This window comes from Drosophila suzukii, chromosome 2R, assembly GCF_043229965.1.
Source record: "Drosophila suzukii chromosome 2R, CBGP_Dsuzu_IsoJpt1.0, whole genome shotgun sequence".
Taxonomy (NCBI): Eukaryota; Metazoa; Arthropoda; class Insecta; order Diptera; family Drosophilidae; genus Drosophila; species Drosophila suzukii.
The window spans coordinates 19,429,874-19,453,632 of NC_092081.1; the positions used below are offsets into that span (position 1 = coordinate 19,429,874).

The following is a 23,759-nucleotide window of genomic DNA, read 5'->3' on the forward strand; positions in this document are numbered from 1 at the left end:
TATTGCATTCATGATATTAATTTTTGTAAGCTTACTTCAAAATCTCATATTTTTAAACTTACTAAACCTTTTTTTCGTGGCCTGATTTTGTTTTATTAGTTAGTTTTATCCATTAATAAAAATATTGTCTTTGCCGATTACTTCCTAAAAAATATATCAATTTTCACTAATTAATTTACAACACTTTTTGAGTGACATCACTTTTGGAACTACCCTCTAGAACTATCGATAGCCTGGTCGATGAATCTGGCAATTCTCAAAATTCCAAGTACGGTCACATCCCCACGTGCATTCTTCCACTTCAATTTTCCATCCAAAATGGTCGGTCGAGTTTTCTCTCAATTTAACAAAAGGGTAAGTTAACGTTGGTTTTATCTGTATAAAATATGCAGCTTGCTTGCATGATGATAATATTCGTACCGCCCCAGTCTGAAAAGACGTGTTGATTGGTTCTCTATACTGATGCCAAAACGCACATGTTACAGACTGATTAAGTGATTAAATTGCAATATATTCATATTGTTCGTTTAATTTGCAGAACGCCACGAGGTAGCAGCAATCAACTGCGTTAAAATGAAGTGGAAAAGTCTAGTTTTGATGGTTTTCTACCAGACAGAACGCACGTGTCCAAAAGTAAGGTTAGTTTCGACACCGAAAAAATGTTTAAATTCATTTAACTATAGTTTACAAATGAAATGCATGCACGCCGAAACTATAGACTACTGGTACATTAATTTAAAAACATATTTTTGGTTGGACGTAATGTTTTACCACCCATCCAGGTAAAAATAGTCTAATTTTTAAACCGACTGTACAAGTAGACTATTGCATGGGTCATACAAAAAAATTCAGTAAACTATTGTTCTTTGAAATCGTCTTTACCTGTATGATGAAACATTTACCCAGCTCGCTTTGATATTCTATGAAGAGAACTGTTCCAAATCCAACGCAAAAATAAACTGCTGACTTTGACTTCTTCAAAAAGCAGTGCTATCTTTATTACTATAATTACTAAAATTTGGATTTTTCTCTTTCCAGAGGTTCTATATGAGAGAAGATGTTCTGGATTTGGATCTCAGCATAGGTGTGTATTTCATTTTCATTTAACTAAATAAAAAGATATCTTGTAAATGATGATTAATATTATTTGCTACTCTTGAAAGCCTCTGATGAATACTTTCACCTTAAAAACTGAAGAACAGTTAAAATATCGAAAGTTTTCATAAAGAATTAGAAAATTCACTATAATTAAAAAACTATTTCCTTTTTTGCAGATTGACGAACATAAGTGGATATGAGTAATATTCAGCTTAGTTGCCGAGATGATAAAAATCCAGGTAATAGCACTATTATATTTCGTGTAAAATATTTCATAAATTGTATGATGAAACATTTACCCAGCTCGCTTTGATACTCTATGAAGAGAACTGTTCCAAATCCAACGCAAAATAATAACTGCTGACTTTTCCATGCACTTATAAATGTGATTTTTCTCATTCCTTTCCTTAACATGAATTTCTTTTTATATTTTGGCAGGAATTGATGGAAAAACTTCAACTTGGATTGCAACTCTTGAAATCATGGATCTCTCCTACTTAGGTGTGTATTTAATAATTTCAAATAAATTAACTAAAAGTGAAACTGATGATTTATTATTTGCTACTCTTGAAAACCTCTGATGAATACTTACACCTTTGGAACTGAGTTAAAATAATAAATTCGATAGTTTAAAATCAAGAACCTACATATTTACTAATTGATTGTTTTGTTTTGTCTTATGCTTATAGATGGAAGGGTACCAAAGGAAACAAAGAAATCTGAAATCAGTTGGACCTAAAAGGTAATTTATTATCAAATAATAAGAAACACTATTTTTAAAAGTATGATGAAACATTTACCCAGCTCGCTTTGATATTCTATGAAGAGAACTGTTCCAAATCCAACGCAAAAATAAACTGCTGACTTACCTAACTTATGAAAAAACATGTGCTATCGTAAATTTTTCTTTAAACAATTTTTTTTTGTATTTTTTCAGAAACATGAATTGAAATCCAACGTGGCTGCCAACTTTGCAAAACATCAGCATAGGTGCGTAAAAATATAAAAAAATGTATTTATCAAAGATAGATCCTATGATGTTAAGCATACCGCCCCAGTCGGAAGAACCTTGTCGATTGGATTTTAAACTGAATTTCTATTAAACCAATAATTTGTATTGCTTTAAAAAATTCGTACTAAAGTCACTTTTACAATTTCAGATTGAAATGAATGCTTCCTCAACATAAATAGGGCTTCATAATTCAAAGGTGAGTAATTATTCTTTAAACAATTTTGATGTATTTTCTATGATGACAAAACAATAGACAAGCATATAACCGAACAATCATGTTGATTTTCAACCGACTGAGTTTAGAAAATACATTACATGTGCTAGTATCTTGAGAAACAAATTTTTACGAAAGTATTTTTCTTATTTTACAGACAAAGCCAGATGAAGTGCCTATAAAATCATTACAACTGATTTTTAATGATTTACTAAAATGGTAAGCATATATAAATAGAAAGATTTTCATATATGCAATGATGATTTCCTTTATATCCAGTTATCCCTGTCATAAGAATAATTGATGATACATAGAATAAACTGATACATAACCAAACTCTTCATACTATTAGTCCGCTATATTATATTGGTACTAATGTCATTTCCTATATTACAGATACCTATAATATTAAATGATGTTATTCAAGCTGCAGAAGAACATCGAATATCAAAAAGGTCAGTCTCATAACTTTTTCCTTCGCTTATTAAAAGATTTCTTTATGATGAACACCTTATTTAAGCCAAACAGTTATCCCTGTCATAAGAATAATTGATGATACAATAAGCTGACATATATACCTTATGAACAATTGATTAATTTTTACACTGAACTAATATATTAATTACTTATTATGTTCTACATTTTGTAGATGCCCGGATTGCAAGTTGGAAAGACTGATGCTTGCCGAATAAATTCAAGGTAGGATTTATTTCAAATGAAATACGTTTATTGTTTATGATGACTAAGATATCGCCCCAGTCGGAGAAATAATGTCGATTGATTAAACTTTGCTGATCCATAAACAAAAATTAATTTATTTTACTTTATTTAAGATTTTTTATTAAAGCGGTATTTCTCTTTAACAATACAGGCATCTTCTACATTTTTTGAAACCCGGAGTGCAAGTTAAAAGGTCTTACCAACTGATGATGGCCTAACAAAAAATTAAGGTAGGATTTCTTTCGATTTAAACTTTAAATTTTCGATTTGTTGATTATGATGTATAATGATATCGCCCCAGTCGGAGAAATGATGTCGATTGATTAAACTTGCTGATCAATTAAAGTCCATAAATGTGTTTTACCTTGTTTAAGAATATTTCTTAAAGATGTATTTCTCTTTTATATTACAGGCATCTTGAGAATACTTGGGAAAATATTCACTTGCCAGTCAGCCTATAAAGGTGTGTATATGGATAAATCATTCAATTTTTAAATATTTTTTGATGACAAACCAATAGACAAGCATATACCTGAATTCATGTGTGTTGCTAACATTTTACGACTGAATTGGACAGATCTAATAAATATTGCAAAATAATAAAATTGTAATAATTCCAAATATTTCATTTCTTTTCAGTTGATAATACCCCAACAACTTCTTGTCTTTATTTGGCTTTCTGATTCATCTTGGTCGTGGTACGTATTTTTTTTTCTTATTTTTGTTGGCACATGACTGATCCGCCACATTCATTTTAATTAATAAGATTAACCTTCCCACACTGGAACTAATTTCAATCTTATCTTTTCTTGCAGATATTCCACGGATTGCGAAGAAAACCCCAAAAATATTCTAAAAATAGTGCTGATGTATCTTATCTATGAATAAAAATACAAAAGATTTTGTTTAATATAACGTGATATATTTTTATTTGCATTTCAAATTATGTATAGACATTCATTCGCTTCAGTTAGCTGGGAGATACTTGTAATGCTCTGCTTTCCATATTGACCCAATTCAGTGGGTTGCATATAAGAATATTCAATTTGTAAATGTTGAGTCCTATATGTATATATTTTGCTTTGGATGTTCATTATATGTAAACATGTAAATATAAGTGTACGTTGTTTAAATACACGTTACATATGTATTTGCTTGGCTTGGGCCTTACACTCTTTATCATTGTAAATATATATATATGTATATTCATATATCGTATGCATGGATTAGGGGGCGGGGTATACACGTTCAAAAAACCCAATTGCTTCTTGCACAACAAAATCATTACCCAGGCTCTTGGCCTGCACTTCGATACTAACTTATGATCGTCTCAACTCTATTTCCGCATCCAACGCTATCAAATGCTTTAGAACTTATTTTTTTTTCGAGTGTGGGTGCGTGCCATTTGCACACTGAAACATTTAATGGAAAGCACAACTAGAATGGTTGGGGTATTGTGGTTAATAGATTGCTAGAGTCTAGTATAGATATCGATATAAAATGTTCATTTCTACTAGACAACATTTATAAAGTTTTGTAATTATTTGATTTGCGGTTTCCACCTGCTCCTCATTTAGACCGTGTGAAACTATAGCTAATCAAATAATATGTGCTCCCCGTTTTCGAAGTGGGACAAATCAGGCCAAGTCATTTTTTAACATCAATGACGATTTACAGAACACAAAAGCAGAGTGCGAAAATATATTGCAGATTTTTGGGTTACATTTAGATATCAATTCCGTGCGGGAGTCTGAATAATATATAGGGGGATGAGTCTGAATCAAATGTCTAGCGGTTACGTTCTTAATCACTCCTCTTTGTCTCATAAGGTTTCGTTTTTCTTTTCTTTTTATTACAATTACTCAATAGATGTTTTTTAAAAAAACAATAAGGAATCAACAATATTCATAAAATGTATCATTATAGAATATATGGTAAATGTAAGTCTAAAAACTACATATAATTTGTATAGATCTAGGTCTGTATTTGTTTGGTTGGGTATGAAATAAATAGTTATCGCATGCGTGTGGGTGAACAGAAGTCGAATGGAAGTAGGATAGTTGGATATCATCTTGTGTAGCTTAATGCCCAATGTGCTTCTTGATCAGGGCCTGCAGCAGACGGACCTTTGCCTTCTTCTCCTTGTACTGGGCGTAGGTTTCGGTCTCCAGCGAGCGGCGATCCTGCTTGAGCATCTTGCGTCCATTCTGCTCTTCAAACAAGGATTCGTACTCGCGGATGGTGGCCTTCAGCAGGGATTTCTCATCGCGAGCTCGATCTAGCTGCTCCCACAGCTGGTCCACACTCAGTGCGGAAATGTTCTCGCTGGCCGCCTGGCTGTCCTGATTGGCAGACGCCACTCCAGCCGCCGGACCCGTCAACGTGGTGGTGGTCGTCGACTCATCGGAGGAAGCATTCTGGGTGAGAGTATTCGGGGCATTCGAGTCGCTGGGCGAGTTGGTGGTCTCGGTGCTATTGTTCGATGAATACTGCAGCGGTGTGGAAGTGGCCTCGAACACCATGGCCTCGTGCTCCAGGATGGTGGGCAACTCGGGTACTCCAGTGCCCGCTCCAAACATCACGGTGCGGGAGACCAGACGCTTCAGCAGCCTGTAGCGATCGTAGAGCGGCCTGGCGGCATCGCGCTCCTCCTTGGTGATGGGATGTCCATAGAGGCTCTCGAAGTACAGCAGTCCATGCTGCACGGCACTCTTCTCCTGCACCAGTTGGTCGGCATTCAGCTCCTCCAACTGCTCGGAACGGCGGCCATTTACGCGCTTCTCGTTAAGATTCTGCAAGAAAAATGGATTTCAATTAGTAAATTGTCATAAACATTTATATAATTGTAACGTATTTCACATGTCAACTGCTGAATAAGTAGTTTGTGGTAAGTAACCAGTAATCAGTGAAAACAGAAGCCCTGAATTAACTGATAAAGACCACCCACCACCTTGGTAAACAAGACAATTATTCACTGGCATTAGGTACTTTGATTTATTTATGACAGATTGGCAATGACTTGGCGACAACAGCAGACATTTGAAAAGAAGATGCCAGAGCGCCGAATAAAAATAGAAACAACTGCGAAATATACCCGTACTGTAAACAAATAATACCACTACAACATCGATATTACAGTATAGCAATAATATATGGAGGCGCACTTGGATGGCTGCTCTTTGGGCCATTTCCCATTTCCACAGCAAACCAGCTAGGGAAAATCATTTCGCGCGCACTTTGTTTTCTTGGCAAAAATTCAATTCCGAACGGATTCCTTCGGGCCAAGTGTTTGTCTGCCGCGAATGTATCATTAATTTGTCAATATAGAGAATATGGAGGCTTGTCTAGATGCCATAAATACATATGGTATATTGGCTATAAATAGAAACTCATTATAATGTGTCGGAAACCTCCTAATTTGCAATGCGGGAATTGTTTTTATTATGTCTATCCTACCGAAACCATAGAAACGTCTGGTATATAATGATATAATCAAGAGTAATTGATTTTTAGGTAATTTAATTATGCAATTCATGTTTAGATCTGATCTAATAGATAATTTTTAACTGCTGATTGTAGATATAAGGAACTATGATATTTAAAAATTAAATAGGGATTCGGCAAATCTTTTCTGCATGTATGTTCTGTTTTGTTATAGGCATCGAATTCTTAGAACAGTTTACATTCCTATATCATGTACCCCTTTAAAAGTTCTTTGACAGGGCATAAAAACGTCGCTCAACCGCAAAATGTGTTTTCATATTCTAGCCAAAACAAAAATTTGTTTTAAAAATATATTGTATACCGATGTCTACCAAGAGCCATTTGACAATGGGGCAAGATCAAAGTTATTGCTAAATTGCTAGGCATGTCACCGCCGCGGCTGTCGAGGCAATCTTCCTATGTTTATGCGACATATATATCTATATGTCTATGACGTCTGTCCCACTTGCTAATTGTGATAAAAATATTTCGTGTCTCGTGATTTTGCAGACTGACGATAAACCCATAAGGAGATTTGATTTCTATTACCTGTTCGATTTCAGCGAGTGTGGCCTTCATGCGCTCCAGCTTCTTGGCCACTTCCTGGCCACCGATGCCTCCAACGCCGCCGCCGCCACCGCTGCCCACCTTCAGGCCCAGAGCTGCGATGGGATCAGTCTTGAGCTCGTGCCGTTCCTTGCGCAGCTTGCTCAACTCCGCCAGGGCATTCTTCATGTACTTGTCGTTCAGTCGCTCCGCCTGCGATGGCCTGTAGCCCAATCTCTGCTCCAGTGACTCCTCCAGCTGGACTAGTTTCTTCTTCAGCACCGTGACCCGGCGATTGATGGCCTTCAGGCGCTCCTCGGGCGATTGAAAGGCCACCATCATGGCGGGCAGCACCTGTTGCATAACATCGCGAGTGCGCATATTCTCCAGCGAACTGAAGGCCCTCACCGCATCCATGGGCTCCAAGCAGCAGTCCATATCGCTGGTGTCCGCATGTAGTTGCACGGTGGCCGCCTGTTTGGGCATCTGCTGCGGATATGGCATGGCCTTGGCCAGTTGAGCGGCTGCATCCAGATTGCCACCGATATGTGGTCGCGAGTGGGCATATCTCCTGCTCAAAATGGGAGCCGGCTCATCTCCGCGCTCCCAGGGCAGTGACTCCTGGGCGGAGGTGAGATCCAGACTCTGCTGCTGCCTCTGGGGTTTGGCCTTAACCGGAGCCGGGGCATTGGAAGTGGGGGTGCTGTCATCGCTGCCCGCCGAGGAACTGGTGGTGGGTGTGGGTGAAATACTGGCACTCCTCTTCGACTGCAGCTCCTTCTGCTGCTGATGGAAGTCTATTAGGTTGTTGTCGTTGTGATCGGCAGCAGATTGCATCGCCTGCTGACTCTGCTGTTTCCTGCTGCTGATGAAACCTCGGCGTTCGTACTTCAAAGCCGACAGATCGTACTTGTACGCACTCTGCTCATCCCGCCGGGAGGGTAGATACTTGGAGCCACTGCCTCCGCCGCTGCCGCCCTTTTTGGCCACTCCAGACTTGCGAACCGGCGGCTGACGGGATTTGCAGAAACGCTCGCTGCTGCGACGCCGTTCGTGCTCACACTCGGAGTCATCGCTAGCTTCTTTGATTGCCTGGCGAGCAGGACTTGTCTCTAGGCGAGGACGCTCCTTGGCCGCCTCTCCTGTTGGTAAATTGGCCAACGAGGCATTGTTCTCGCCCAGCTCGGAGGATTCCTCCTGCTCCCTTTCGAACTCTTGGCGATAGTTGGCATAGCTGGCTGTCCGCTTGAAATCCTCAGAGGAAACCCGGCGGATAACCTCACATTGGGCCTCCAGGAGATTGGCAGCCTGTGCCTGGGCCGTGGGTGAGACGATGGCTGCCGGTTCGGTGAGCAGCTCCTCGCTGTTGCTGCGCTGCAGTTTGCGATCCTGGCCAAAGGCCGAGCTGCTGTCCAAGCGCTCCTTGCGCTTGCGCGACGACTTCTGCCATTCCAAAGCCGGATGTATGATCTCCGGCAGATAGGTGGAGGTGAAGCCGCTATTCAGGTGGCTCTTGTCCGTGCCCGCCGGCGTTGGCTTCTCCGGACTGCGGACCACCTCATGCCGGTCAGCGGGTTTCGAGGACGACGAGGATGAGGACGATGATGAGGAGGAGGCTGCGCTGCCGCACGAAGCCGTCGACGATGATGAACCAGTGAGACGACTCAGGTCGTCTTCGTTCAGCCCAGTTGTGGGATGGCGCATGCCGCACTGAAAAAAAAAGATTGAGAGAAGGAGAAGCAATTAGAAAAATCATTCGAGTGCCGTGACAAACTTAAAGCTAAATTATAAATAATTAAACAGCCCGCGAAATGTCGTTTCCCAGGCACAATTAAGTGGGTTAATAAGTGTCCGGCACAACGTGTCGTATGAGTAATGTTCTGTTCAATACATTTATTTCTGCCATGTCATGAGCCATCATCAAAGTCAGCAGTCGCGCATAGTTCAACGAAATCTCTAGCTTATATAAGCCACACAAGATCTGATAAACAATTTATTGCAGTTGCTGACCATATTCAGGTTTTAGGAAAAATGCCTACAAGACTTATGCGTTATATAAACTTTTGACAAAATACTGGAATAGGTTTTATAACACTGATAAAATATGATGTCTATCTAAAATTATTTAAGTTCAGTTTAGAAACTATTTGTGCATGCCTTATAAAGTTAAACAATTTTTATTAAATTTATTTAAATAATCATAATAATAAATAAATTTAAATAATTGAATTTTGGAAATACATTATGTTTGTATAAATTAAAAATGAAAATACAGAATTTAAGCAATCTTAGTTTAATTGCAATTTGGCAAGCAATTACTTTGATTTATGTTATATAATCGCATGACGAAATTCTGTCCAAAAATGATAGTCATATAACATAATCAATGTTAAAAAATACCCCACCTAATACTATTTAATATTTACCAAAATGTATGTAATAATCCTGGGCGTCATTTTGGTTGGCTAATCTCTACTTTAATCAGTCTAACTATTATCACAATGAATTTAATTCAGTTCACTTTTGGTTTTGATCACAAGCGTTTGATTTATAAAGACTCTTGTTGAGCAATAAAAGTTATAATAAAAATGTCAACGCCTTAAATCTTAATAAATTTCAATAAACACTAATTGAAATTTCCTTTCAGGTTTATTTCTGTTTTTGGGCTGCCGTTTCTTTCAAGTGGTTAACCGTTTCTAAGGTTTGCAGTTTTTAAACATTTCACATGATTTTGGGACTTCGATTTTCCAGTATAGCTTCCAGTTCTCTAGAGGTTTCTTTAAGAATCTTTTGCTTTTGGCTCGGACACAGCCGAGCAAAAATGTTTTGAGGAGAAGCGGAGAACACTGGCGTTGCTTTCTTTGGGCGCACCGAATCACTATTAAACCCATTCCGCTCCGACCTCGCGAATTATATGCGAAAATCCCGCGAGAGCGGTGGAGATATAGCGAGAGAGCGCGCCTGCGCAGTGATATAGTTACCGATCCAATCCGATTGATCGGGAAAGAGAGCAGAAAAGGTGCGAAAGTATTCGGTAAACAAAAAAGACTTGGGAATTGCTAACAAGTCTTAAAAGGAGACATTCTGGCCAGTCTAACTTTACTTTCCTTATCGCTGTCTATGATATCGGGGGGTAGCGTAGGTAGGGTCTCAAAGGTTCCCTTTGGAGGGTTAAAAATAAATCTGGCCCGCAAATTAGCGGCAGCTCTAGACTTTATGGCCATATTAATGGGGTGAATTAATTTATGCACTTGTTTACGCCCCCCGCAACACGCGATTCGCACCCCAATCGAATCGAACCGCATATATATGGCCGAAATCGATCGATCGAACAGCATTTGGGGGATACGAGGCCAAAGACAGGTATAAAACACAGGTAGCACAGGTAACGGGAAATAAACACAGAAATATGCAGGGGCACAAATGCTAAATTGCGAAAATACGAGCGAGCGTAGCCGTAGAAAAACAAATTTCAAGTGCAATGTCACGACGTGTGTGAAAACACATATGAAAATAACACAAAATGTATGAGAGAGGACCGAGCTGGAATTCTCTGAGTCACTTTCCTCTAGGTTAACCAAATATCGGAGCATCTTCGGTCGGTCAACTGCCCCCATCGCAAACGAGACGAACTAATTAAGACCCACGCGCCCTACAGTGACGTCAATGGCGAACGTGACCGAGTTCATCAACAAAAAAAGAATCATGAAACAAGAACATATCGAAATTAACACATTTACTTTGGAATGGTATATGTTGAAATAATTCATTTTATTTTTCAATGATCCTAATAAGTTTGTGACGCTATACGCTTTTCCCAATTTCACAAATAAAGTTTATCGCATTAGACCCAACCAGTTCTTTAAAATCCTAGCCACCAGTCTATTCGAAACCCTAAATAATAAATATAAATACATTTTTTCCAAATTTTCCAATATTTTAAGATCATTATTTAAAAATTAACCATTAAAAATTATCAAAGAACATGGCGTATGAGTGATACATTTTTCAACCTTCACTTGGCAGCTGTCCCAACCATTTATTTTTGGTTCTACATTTTTAATTTTACAGTAAATAAAAAAATTTGTTTATAAAATGTCACCAAAACACTACTTTTATTGACATAAAAAGCGGCGCGTGCAAAGCATTTCCAATTGGCAGACCCATTAAAGAAGGGTGTTAGGTTTTTATCAAATTAATTAGACTACTTAAAACTGTGAAACGGAAAGGGGAACTTATTTTGGGACTTTACAAAAGCAAATAGATAGCGACAGGTGAAAGCCCCTCGTCTGACACCTTATAATGGATAATGAATGGGAAATCAATTGAACTCGTGTCGAGTTTGTTGATTGAAGGATTTATTTAGCCATGGAACGAACCACTTTAAAACCCCAATCAAATATGTTGATTGTAGGTATAAGAGAAATAAAATCACTCTTCTCTTTGTACAATTTACTTATAAGAATTGGAAATAATACCTTTGTCACTATGATTTTTCTTCACCGGAATTGTTTATGCAATAAAAATGTTCAGTAATTGTTTACAGAGAGGCAACCACATAAGTGCATGACTCAAAAAGCTTCGACAAAAGGTCGAAATGGATTACAATCCGTATTGAACCACCGAACCACATCCCACTCATCCAATCACACTGAAAAAACTGCTGGCACGAGCCCACAAATGAATTGGCATTTATTCCAGTTTCGCTTTCAGTTTGTAGTTTTTAGATAAAGATTGTGAATAATGAGGTGGTGGTGGCATTTTCCCACCTCCCATCAGACATTCTCGATAAGAATCTGTCGTCATGGACTATTTATGGACGGCAGGCGATTACAGTTTAAGTGGTTTCGGAACCAAACAAGTCAAGCTATAAATTATAAAGATCGCTGGGAGTCTAAAGGTTCTTAAAGCAATATTGGTTGGTGTATTTTTTTAAGAAACATAATTTTTAAACAGAAATTTAAATAAAGAAATGAAAAAAGTAACAAAAAAAGACATAGACTTTTCAGTCTTTGTAAACCTTTGGATATTGTCTTGTCATACTAAACCCTTTTTCCCATCCGCATGTTAAACTAAGAGTAGATTTGACAAATTTCAATTTCGTTACATTTTAGGATTAAAACTTTTTCTAATTTTAAGCATGCGAACAATCGTACCGAAATCTTTGGATTTGGTTTTAAATGTAATTTTAACTTAGAATTCCTGTGGAATGTACCCTTAACTAATTATATTATAATTTACTAAGTTGAATTTCAAGCGATATTTCTCCTGTTAATATATATTGTCTAAGAAAACGGCTAATGGCTTTTAAATTACGTTTATATTTTATACATTTTCAAAGTGTTTCCAAAGAGTCCCGTCAGGAAGCTCGTAAACATCTTAATCCTCCAGGCTATGCCAATGGCCCGAAGGTCGCGCAGCCCACATTTTAAAGAGCCACGCGCTGGAATCAATATGTTTACCGCCCCGAAAACGGCACGAAAACAAAGTCATGGGTACAATAGCATGGGGGATTTATGGGGCTTTGTTGCTTTGCCTCCTATAGCAGTGGCAACAAAAACCACAGCGGCCTCGCAGCTTCTCCAGCGGTGAAACGTCAGAGTAGCCAGAGTCACACGGCGATGCTAAAATTGGCCCACGCGGCGTATGCGCGATTTGAGGCGATGTGAACCGTGAGATGTGAGATTCGTTTCGGGCATTTTAACAAGCCCATGCGAACATTTCTTGTCGAGACAAGAGTGTTACCGATTACTCGGGTACATTAAATGGCGGGCAAATATTGAATAATAAGTCGGATTTACCTGGTAACCGGGCTAGTATCATTGACTAATCAACAGCCTCAGACTGCCTAGCGCCGGCTAAAACCGGTAGTAAACCGGCCACAAGATAATGCTTATGTACTCTCCCATTCTCACCCATTGAGAGGTTTTTGGGTAGGTCTTCGCTTTGGGATCGAGTGGGTAAACAGCGTTAGCGTAATTGTATTTTTGATATTATTGATATGGCCAGAGGCTCTCACGATAAAAGCGGCATGCGGTGTTGACATTTCATCCGTTTGAGTGGCTTGGGAATTCGGCAACCGAATCGTAAACAAAGCGTTGTAATCGTTTACCATCAATTGTCTATTTTTATGGTTTATCTTTTGTAGGTAGCCCATGAATTTATTGGATTACACCAAAGTAATACCGGCACTCTAATTTCATTTAGCTTTAAGAATATCTACAATTTCATGATCTATATTATCACCATATATGCTGTAAATTGAATACCGAATGCAACGTAATCTCGATAATAATGCAATTCCACATAACTTTAGGTTAGGGTAGAGCATGCACAGCTGGAAATTGGTATTTATTTATTCACAGCTGTTGCTGACTTCTATTTAAAGCCATTTTAGTGAGTCAGCTGCTGTTCACCTACTTCAATCACTTTACTTTTTTAAGTTCATCAATTGAAGACAAGGCCGGAAAAGTCCCATTGAAAGTGGGGAATGGAATTCCGAACTGGCCAGAGTCTTAAAAAAAGATATCTGTTGCACTCAGTTGACAGCACGTACTTGCCTTCAATGGATATGTATGTTTATATGAGAGCTTATAATTGAACGACAATTAATCACACTGATAAGATAAGGGGCAAATCGATTCACAGAAACTGATAGCGAATTTAATTTATGTACTGCCACTGGAATTTCAAGCAGCCATCTCAAGTGGCCAGTCGTGATCATAATTTGTGGTTTATAAAACCGAAACTAAAGGAACTCGTTTCTATTTTTTGCCAAGTTCTATTTTTGGAAGTCTGGTCGTAACTTTCCACTGCAAATCGCATCAATTCGTGCCTATAACATGGCTATATCGACTAAACAAGGGAGTACCTCACCCCCAATAAATATGGGTACCCCTACAAATCAGTTAATGTCAGTCACGTGCTTTTTTTGGATTTCTGGGCTGCAATATCCAAGATTGCGCAACTTCAAACAGAAATAAGAATGAGTATGTGGAGGTGGGGAGACGGGGGAAATTTGAGACCCGCCAACAAGTTATGGGGAAATGCCAATGGAATATTACCAGGCCCAAAACCAAAATGCAAATGCGGGACACACAAAATTTTAATGAAGCATGTCTGAGAAACAACAAGCAAAGCAGAGTGGCAAGAAGTTAGTAGGAAAAGTAAACAGGGGAAGAGCCAAAAATGACTAATGAGCCAGGGAAAAACGATAGAAAAACCAAGTAGTTCAGTAATAAACCAAGCTAAAATGTCAGGAAATGCGCGCTAACATTTTCATGGGGTCAAAGTACATATCCTTCATTTTCCTCTCGTGACGTAATTACTTTATTGGCAGTCACTTGATCATTCTCTGTTGTTGTTTTTGTTTGAATCCATCAATTAATTTACAAATTCCGCTTTCTGCTCTCTTTATTTGAGTCTTCATTTTTCGCCTGCTTTCGTTAGAATCAATCAATTTCAATTGATGAAGGCATCTCCAGTTCATAAAAAAATCGACAGCAATCAGAAATTTCTTTTTCCAGTTTCGTGAACTTTGCCAACTCGTATATAAATAAAATAAACTCGCAAATAAAGAAAGGGGGAATGGGATGCAAAGCTTGTTGCCATAATTTACGAGCTACGTTCAACGTGAACAGGTTTTGTTTATTTAAATTATTCCCTCTGGTTTCATTTTAATTTGAAACATTTAATTTTTGATGGGACAAGGCGGGCATCTCTCTTATTCTTTAGTCGACTGAATTTGGAATACTTTGAAGTATAGTTTGCTTTTTCAGATGGCGGACGGTGGTGTCACATCGCGGACTGGTCCCAGACACTCCGACCACATGACCACCCGGCAAAGTTGGTCACGAGACCCACAAACGAGGCACACGACCCTGGCGGATGCATCTAATGGATTCTAGATTCCAAGTGTCTTATACAATCGCTTCGCAGTGACTCGTGTTTTTTTTAATGAATGATCTCAAAAACGGAGACCGGCGAGATCATGTGGTTCTCAGAACAAAATAAAGACTTTAAAAAGGTCAGTGATGTTCATAGTATATGTAATTATATCCCAGTTCTTATAATAAGTATCTTACAATTAACTAATATCTTTACTACGCTTAGAGTGTATTTCAATACAAATAAACAAAACATTAATATTTGTCTATCTATTTATGGAAAAAACATGTTTGTCAAACATAAGCATGTTTATTTGCTTATACGCTTTATAAACTCAGCTGTCGTTTTGTAGACTATAAATTCCAAGTACTTGTTTTGCGAAAAAAGTTTGGTTACTCATAAGTCAGTTGCCACTAAATTAAAATCTGTATTGTTTTTTCCAAAGAAAAAATCTTCTTTATTAATTCATTCTTTGTCCTGTCCATATAAAAATATCAAGAAACAGTCCCCTTTTTCTACTCCCATGAAGAAAGTGGCTTTTCTGTCTGGGCAAACAGTGATCGCCGGGTGATAATAAATGCCGTTCAGTGGACCAGGGCGAATGCGAAACAGAAATTTAAACAATGCCAAAAATAAACCGAACGATTGATAGCTTACACATTGAACTTTTCGGACGCTATCTAAAAATAGACAAAACCGCGCAATTTGGCTAAAAAAATCTGTTTGCTAATCTGTTTAGTTTTCACGCTAATTGAATTTTGTCGACTGGGAACAGTGGCTTCTGAAATATGGTTTATACCTCTAGAGTCTAGACCCCAGACAGATACAGCTTAATTGGTTTACCTTCAATTATAGTCTGGGGTTAGTATACAAAATTAATTCAAACTGTCAATATAGTTGGTAATTTTTTGGGTCAACATACTCGAAAAGCCAATTTTCGTTGCACGTCACGAAAGTTGACATGACAATGGAAATTATCCGTGAATTCGAGAGGCAGGGAAATCGAGGGGCCAAAAAGGAAAAACGGCAAAACCGAGCCACATTATATTTACAAAGCGGCAAACCCCTTGATAACCAATAAGGCAAATGAGTAAAGGAAATTTTTTGTGTGCAATGGAAAACTTTCCGTTTACTTGTAGTGCTCACTGTTGTGTCATGACTCAAACTCAGTATCTGTAAGTAAGAAACAATAAACAAAGCGCACGCAGAAACAGAAAACAGAACACAAAATGGATCGATTGAATCGGAATGTAATGGAAAAATCAGTAGCACCACTAACGAGATAAGATTTTCGTTTTTCACAGACAAAGCCCCATATATAGAAAACTATATAGATTTTGATATGTGCGCCTTGATGGCGCTAAAATGGATATCAATATGTTTATCAAACGGACTTTTCCCTGGAAATTGCCAGCGGTTGTTCTACTTTGTGGCAGGCGTCTGAAAATATGCAATGGATCCGATTACGTTCGCAAACTTTTTCCATCGCCCTGGCCAAATGTGTTAATTTCTTTATAAGACCCGGCGGTGGCAAAAATAAACATCGTATTATTTACGTATATGACACCCATCGCAATTAGTTGGCAATCGTTTATGTAAATACATGTCCAGCAAATAAACGGCAAATGTGGCGGACAGGTGTGAAAATAAGGAAAATTTAGACGACTTATTATTAGTATTTCAATGGGATTATTTACAGTGTTCGATATTCTAAGAAACAATATAGCGCTTGTTTGTTTACAAATGTATATTAAAATAGGGTACTATTTTGCTCGTAATGGAGATAGCATTTAACGGCTATTGTGGGTGCTTACATGGTAGTCGAGCACTTTCTAGTGCCGCGCACGGCTTGGGTCTTTTGATAACAAAATTTTTCGAAATGAGTGTGACTTAACAAGATAGTTCTCCGTATTTATAATTTAACAATTTGTTTATATGTCAAGGACTTAGATGAGTAAGTACTCTATAATATAAATGACTATCTGAGCACTTATACCATTCTTACATTTAAGATTGTTCAACTGACTTCTAGGAAGTTCACATGACTTGATGAAATGATTTGAAGTTTGTATGAATATAACAAGAACAAAAACCTGGAATTATATCTTATTATATACCCTCTTAAATTAATATTAACAATAACTATTAAGTGTTTTAAAATTGAATGTAATACTTACAATGCAAGCCTTAACGGACTTCCAAAGATTTCTCCCAAAGTCTTCAATCTTGCTGGTTTTTCCCCGTACGTTCGCCAGTTGCACGACGTTTTCGGTTCGACTGGTGGTTGGAAAAGGTGTTTGGAGAATACCAAATCGAATCGAAGATCGAAATCACTTGGCCCCGAAGCTTAATTTGCGTTTTGGAACCGGCTAGAATCGTTTAGATAGAGCCCAGATGCGCAGGATAGTCACATTGCCGGTTATTCACACGCGCACTCGAAATGGAAGTAACGACCGATCCTGTTGTATAATTTAACTATTATTTTGCTGTGGGCTTTTGCTAATATTGTTAACTTTGGTATGGTAGCTTTAGCTCTGGTTATTGTGCCTGTTGTCCGTGGTCCAGGATTTCGCAATCTCACGCAATTTCGTGTTTTTTGGGGCCCTCGGGCTCTTGCCCGCTCACCTTCCTACTCGCTCTTGAGCTTGATTTTTTTCTTGACCTTGTATCGACGGTTGCGCTGATCTACGACAAACTCATATCGCGATCTCTGCACATTTTCGCTATCTAGACTATAGCTCAGACCCAAAAGGCGTAGCACTCCTAGCGAATACGTTGTGACTGGATTTTAGTGCCGGATCGGATGCGAATTTCCTCTCTCTCTCGGCGAGCTCCTTCTGTTTCTGCTCCTTGTTCCTGTTCCGTTCCTGCCTCTTCCTGGAAGGAGAGAGGACCTCGCGACAACAAATTGAGTGACCGACGACTAACGGTGAATGAGCAGGCGGAGCGCACCTGTCGAGCTTTTATAGCACAGTTATATCCTGCGATCGCTCAGTCTCTCTCTCTCAATCTCTCACTTGCTGCAATTGCATTCGCTGCTGTTACACTGTTACACCCACGCTCTCTCTCTCTAGCTATCGCTCTGTCTCGCTCGCTCGCACACTACGGCTGCTTGAGGAAGTGAGTGGACACGAGACGGTATCTGAGCATGTGTCTTTGCGGTTTTCGGCTGCCGCTCTTTTCGGGAGCTCTTCTCCGGCGCGTTCTTGTTCTGCCTCTTCTGCTTCTTCTTTCAATCGAGAGTTTTCCCCCTTGCAACGCCGTTGTTTTCTGCTTCTTCGTTGCTTTTGCTTTTGTTGTGGCTGCCTCTTTTGGCACTGGGGCAATTATGTAAAGCGTTTGGCTTACTTTAAAAACTTGGACCACAGCTTTGGAGTGCTTTTTTCTCTGTGTGTACTTGCAGCTTTTAGCTTCGTATTGTACTGGTATTTATAGTTATTTTTGTTGTTGCTAATGTTATTGTGTGCGAGGTCATCGACGCGCGTTAGCCGAAACGAAAAAAATCGATATTTAACACTCGTCACACTAGATAAAATGGGTTTATGGGCTAAGTTTGAGTTTATTGTTTTGCCCCAATGGCAAATACTCAAAGAAACTGGAGTTTTTCAGAGCACAATTGCATTTACAACAACAATTACCCGGCCGCGAATCGAAAAAACTTTCCGCTGCTTTGGACGCACGTTGTGTCGCGAGACGCAATTTTTCCAAATGGGAGCCACTCGAATTTGATTTTTGGAGCCCAACCAAGCGCTCGCTCTGCTCTCTTTATCTTTCCTCCCTCTCTATATCTGAGCGCTCTCTTTGCGCAGACTCTTGTATCGCTGGGTTTTTTTTTTTGCACAATCTCGGATTCCTTAGCATTAATTATCCAAATAGCGGTTTCATGTGCATATTCAGTTAATTCTTAGATGATGTTTCCTTTCAGGGGAGTTGTGAAATGGGCGTGTAAACAAGGGCGTAATGCGCTCGCGCGCTCTCTTCTTCTAGGATTTTCTCTTCAGATGACGATGACGTTGCAAATGAAACGGTTAAAACGGCGCATCTCACTCGCACTCGCTCGCTCGCTCTCGCTCTCTCTCTCTCTCTTGGCTAAATGCTCTTCTTCATTTTCGGTGAATTCACTCAATTATTACGAATTTCAATGAGCGAACTTATGACGGCAATTGCATACATTTTTGCATTCTGTTTATCCATAGCTATAGCTGAAAATAGAAAACTCAATTAGGACTGGCGTTCAAAACCTTTGATTTTTCAAATCCCCATTGTGCAATCGAAAAATGCAAAAATAGCACCAACAAGTGCGGTTTCAGATTGAGCAATTAAGCCCAATTGGATGCAATTTGCAGTTGGGCGAGAAAAGGGGGTAGTGCTCAATAATTTACGGGTGTCAAGTTCTCATTCCCTTAATGAACCCTCGAGAACTTTCGAGAATTCTCCAAGGGGGAGGAAAGAGAAAAGGGGTGGTGGTTGGGTTGGGTTGGGTGGTCGGTGGAAATAAAATAGTTTCTGCAATTGGCCAGTTGGCCGATTTGCATTTATATTGATGTGGCTGCGAGTCATAAACAAAATTTGATTATGCAAATGGAAGGCAAACAACCGAAGGAAAACCGATTCTGTTTACTCGAAAGCCAGGGGAAATGCAGTAATTCTATCAACGGAACAAAGAAAAGGAAGGTTATAAAATTACACATTAAATGGCTGGGTTTAATTATATTTTGCAAAACAACTTCCAATTGGTTTTCATAACTTTTCCCAACAAAGGAAAATCCTTTTGGCACCAGAAATAAAAGCCATAAAATGACTAATTTCATTCATTTTAGTATTCGCAACCTTTAGAAAACAAGTCATTTAACCTAACCCAAATCCCCTGATTATCCTATGTATATCTATGGCATCATCTACATATATCATGCCAAGCCTGTTAATAACGCCATTAAATGACTAATTGATTGATGATGTCTGGCTTTTAACCCCAGATGGATATTTTGCGTGCCGCAGTCTTAAAATATATCAAAATAAACATGCGAAATGTTGACCATTTCTTAAAAAAAAATTGTTTTATACATATATACGACTATATATGCGCTCATTTAAATGTCTTTAACGTCGCAGATAAAATTAGCCAACAAAAAAAAACCGAGTTTTTAATGTTCTGCTTTATTTCGGAAAAAAAGAAAATAAATAAAATCAAAACAGAAACCGAAAAATTGTAAACATTGAAATGAAAACACGCTCTGCTTGTGTTTGTAATCACAAATAAAACCGAAAAGAGTGTAAAGAAGCCAGAAAAAATAGATGCCAAAACGTTTTTAGCAAGTCCTTGATGCATCAACATCAATACCAGGTGCAATAAATACTAGTCGGATGTTGTGCAGCTCTACACTGTCAAAAAAATTAAATGTCTAAAACTAAGTGCATGTAAAATGCCAAAGTAATGTAGATGTGTTTAAAAAAAGCACTAAAAATTATTGGTGTATAAAAACAAAAAGACGTCTTTAAAGTTTAAGGATAATTATGATCTATTTTTGGCTTGCTTTCTAATTTAATAAAATTCCTAGTATGGTCGTTTCTAAGTCAATTTTTTTCCTTTCCGGATCCGTTTTAACTGTATAAATTAATTAAAATTAATTTTAAAATTGCCGCTTTAAAAATAAAATTAAACCAGTTCTTTCAGAGCAATTTTAAAAGTGAAATTATTAATAAGCTAGATTTAAAAGTAGTTTCTCCTAGTGCGACTTTAAGTGATGCGCAATAGGGTATGTAGTTGCAATACCATTTCTCCCAGTGCATCCTTAAAGCGCCTTACCCCTTTAACCAGTTGCAACACTTGTGCTCACCATTTACCTAATTTTCGGCGGATTTTTCTGCTCTCTCTCTTTGGTTGTTGTTGCTGTGGATTTTTCCACACTCACACCACACTCAAAGCGACTAACACACACACGCGGGGATAGAAAAGTGCGGATACTGCGAGAGAAAGAAAATTGTGAACCACACCGGACGAAGAACCAACATCGAATGAGCGGAAAAATAGCGGGCGCACGTGCTTAAAGCAGCGTAGACCAAAAAAGGGGAGAGGTGAATCCCCCGAGAGAAAAGAGGGGGGGAAAGAGTGAGTAAAGGAAGAGTCGTGGGAGAGTGCGTTTTCTACTGAATGAAAGCGACAGGCTTCGTGGACCTTCGTCTGCATTCGGCGCCCTTCGTCGGTGGAGCTGCTCTCTCCAACTTGCATCTCTCACTCTCTCTCTCTCGCTGCTCTCCGAAAAGTAGGCAAGGACGTGGCTGCAATTTAAGGCAAACAACGGCACACCTACGCCCCTTTGGTCACGCCCCCGCGCGTTAATTAAATATCGCACATACGCAGCGTTAACACTTCCATCGGATTTTCAGATGGCAGGGCTTTTGGCTTGGCTTCGCCTCCGGTCGCATTTCATGGCTTAATGCCTCGATCTCGATTCGCTGCGGAATGCCCGCCGTAATGTAATGTATGCACGTCCTTGAAAGCACACTAAGAGCCACGTCGCGCCACCCACACGTCCACATCCTTCAGAGCTGCTCTTTTATTGCACCATGCAGTGAAATAAAAGTATCCCTAAGCTGTGGTATAAAAATAAAACTATATACACATTAAACTATATTCAAGAAGTAAAAACTCAATAGTATGTTACATGCGTCAGAATGTTTAGGTTAAGAACAAAAAGGATAATAAAGAAAAAAAAATTGATGTTTCATGTCAAGATGAGTTCAATTCATATTTTAAATTCTAATTAAGGTAATTTATTTAATACTTTTTACAAATTTATCATGGTAAGCAGTCAGAGTAAAAAATTATTATAGAATCACTCACCCAGCGATTCCAAAGTTTAAAAACTGCGAGCGACATCACAGATCTGGTTACAGAACGAAGACTGACTCTGCGTTATATCTTTGACATCGGGTTATAGCTTTAACAACCGGTGCATTGCGATCAGTTCACAAGCAAAAGCGCTAGGTCCGAATTTCACAAACTTGGATGAAATTGCACAGATAAGAACAATATTGGTCGTAGCTCTGGTGAAATTGATGGTGAAATTCACGATGCCGACAATCCTGATGAAAATCCTTTTCACATTGCTGGTAAATATAGCGACAATTCGCAGGATCACGGACCGATTCTAAATGGGTAGAACAAATCATATGTTCGCAGATTGTAATTTTATCCAATAAAAACGATCCTTACTCGACCAGGCCAAAACGAAAAAGGAAGAACAGCCGAAACTCACCAGTCAGCCAGTATTACCTATCGGAACAGAGTGTGACCAGAGTTACTCTGGGACCTTAATCGAAATCGACTTTTCAGTGTTGGAAGGAAGGAAAATATTAGAATTTTTGTCTATTTTAAATTGGCAATTTCGAATTGCATTATGCCAAACCCAACGAAAAGCGGCCAAAATATTGAAAAGCTGACTGCACCTACAAATTACAAAAAGTGATCTGCATGGTTCTGAATATGTCGGACACGATTGTATCGTTTATTATCATGCAAAGTTGATTGATTTTTGTATTTTTACCCGGAGGCACTTTTTAAAGTAACAGGGCTTAGGCGTTGAATTGGGATCTTTGTTCCAGAAAAGTTATACTTGGCCACGTAGCCGTTAGTACCGGCTTCATAAATGACCAGCAGGTACTTAGACCCTGGAAAAGACTGTTGATATGTTCCCTTGACTTGAAGTTGATCAGGCGAAATCTCTTCAACGGTCTCTTCCCGAGTCGTTCCATCTGTAATGATTCTACAAGGTGTGGATTCACTTAATTGTGCTCATAAAATATATTATACAATTTACCTTAGGTAATATTTATTTTCGGATGGCATTAACAAAACACCATTTTCGTTTATTGAGGGAACGAGTGAAGTGACAGATGTCGTGGTTGCCGAAGTTACAAGACTCAGAAATGGAATCAAAAGGATCTATGGAGAATACTTTAAAATTATCTTCAAGTCAAACATAAAATAACAACTTACTATGCAAAATAACTTGGCAATCATGACGATGATGATTTCTTAGCGGTTGGATACTGACTGACATTTTAAATAATAATGCAGCAACTAGAAAGCAGAACGAAACTTCTCCCAATACAGGTCTTAAACTGGATTTATCAATAAACACCATATGTGAATGCTTACGATGCGCTTTTGATAATAGTATTGATTAACATAGTAGAGCAAAAAAAAACGTTCAGATATTATTTACTTATAGATAGATAAAAAACAAATGTTGAGTGGGTTTTATAAAGTGGTCCTTTCTGTTATTGAATTTTTGAGGGGAAAAATATTAGAATATTAAACATCATATGATATCGTATAAAACCTTTTATGAATAGGATTTAGTAGAAAGGTTTTAATGTCAGAAGCTCGGTTTTTCACCAATTTAGTATATAGGTATTATTTGTTTTCCGTGTAGGTATCCGTGGCCACAACCGTATACGTATACGTGCCATTTGACAATGTTGCAGGCGAGCGCAGGATAATGAAATCCGCAATTGATGCTTGTGCACGAACGGAAAAGGGATTTGGGACTTTTATGGACGTGTAGGACAGCTCTTATTGCGCATTTTGTGGTCCCCAAGTCGAAGTAAGCGATAGGGTTAACTATTTCCCCCAGAAACTTTCACTTAATCGTTATTTGACTAGGCCAAGTGCTCGAGTTAAATCGTATATATGCATATCTACATGTTCATAATAATCCCTCTTTAAAATCTGTATACATTTTGGATATTTGCCAACGGCTGAAAATTTTTAGCGAAATCGAAATACGTGCATAG

At 38.6% G+C, this 23,759-nt stretch overlaps 2 protein-coding genes, 1 long non-coding RNA gene and 2 other non-coding genes across 7 annotated transcripts; 3 read left to right on the top strand and 2 right to left on the bottom strand.

Annotated features, from left to right (window-relative positions):
- Positions 1-272: 272 nt before the first annotated feature.
- On the top strand, positions 273-3,959 carry LOC139352502 (uncharacterized). The gene is made up of 15 exons (XR_011603709.1): positions 273-354; positions 539-638; positions 1,039-1,084; positions 1,275-1,337; positions 1,537-1,599; positions 1,788-1,840; positions 2,036-2,088; positions 2,259-2,306; positions 2,482-2,543; positions 2,721-2,779; positions 2,974-3,023; positions 3,196-3,274; positions 3,457-3,507; positions 3,684-3,742; positions 3,860-3,959. It is a non-coding gene; the product is annotated as an uncharacterized lncRNA (long non-coding RNA).
- Positions 2,574-2,655, top strand: LOC118877008 (small nucleolar RNA R38). The gene has a single exon (XR_005013945.2). It is a non-coding gene; the product is annotated as a small nucleolar RNA R38 (small nucleolar RNA).
- LOC118877007 (small nucleolar RNA R38) lies at positions 2,816-2,900 on the top strand. The gene has a single exon (XR_005013944.2). It is a non-coding gene; the product is annotated as a small nucleolar RNA R38 (small nucleolar RNA).
- On the bottom strand, positions 3,945-21,041 carry LOC108009370 (protein FAM13A). 3 transcript variants are annotated; one of them, XM_017073675.4, is made up of 4 exons: positions 20,805-21,041; positions 17,138-19,162; positions 7,077-8,783; positions 3,945-5,836 (listed from the first exon to the last, which is right to left on the bottom strand). In XM_017073675.4, the coding sequence occupies exons 3-4, from the start codon at positions 8,775-8,777 to the stop codon at positions 5,126-5,128; spliced, it is 2,412 nt and encodes an 803-aa protein (XP_016929164.2). In that variant the 5' UTR covers positions 8,778-8,783; positions 17,138-19,162; positions 20,805-21,041; the 3' UTR covers positions 3,945-5,125. The 3 variants fall into 3 exon arrangements, with proteins under 3 accessions (XP_016929164.2, XP_036668899.2, XP_016929163.2); XM_036813004.3 differs by having other exon boundaries at positions 20,798-20,961; XM_017073674.4 differs by lacking the exons at positions 17,138-19,162; positions 20,805-21,041 and adding an exon at positions 9,500-9,949.
- A 1,397-nt stretch (positions 21,042-22,438) lies between these two features.
- Positions 22,439-23,078, bottom strand: LOC108009505 (uncharacterized). The gene is made up of 3 exons (XM_017073906.4): positions 22,960-23,078; positions 22,781-22,905; positions 22,439-22,726 (listed from the first exon to the last, which is right to left on the bottom strand). The coding sequence occupies exons 1-3, from the start codon at positions 22,981-22,983 to the stop codon at positions 22,504-22,506; spliced, it is 372 nt and encodes a 123-aa protein (XP_016929395.2). The 5' UTR covers positions 22,984-23,078; the 3' UTR covers positions 22,439-22,503.
- Between the last annotated feature and the right edge of the window lie 681 nt (positions 23,079-23,759).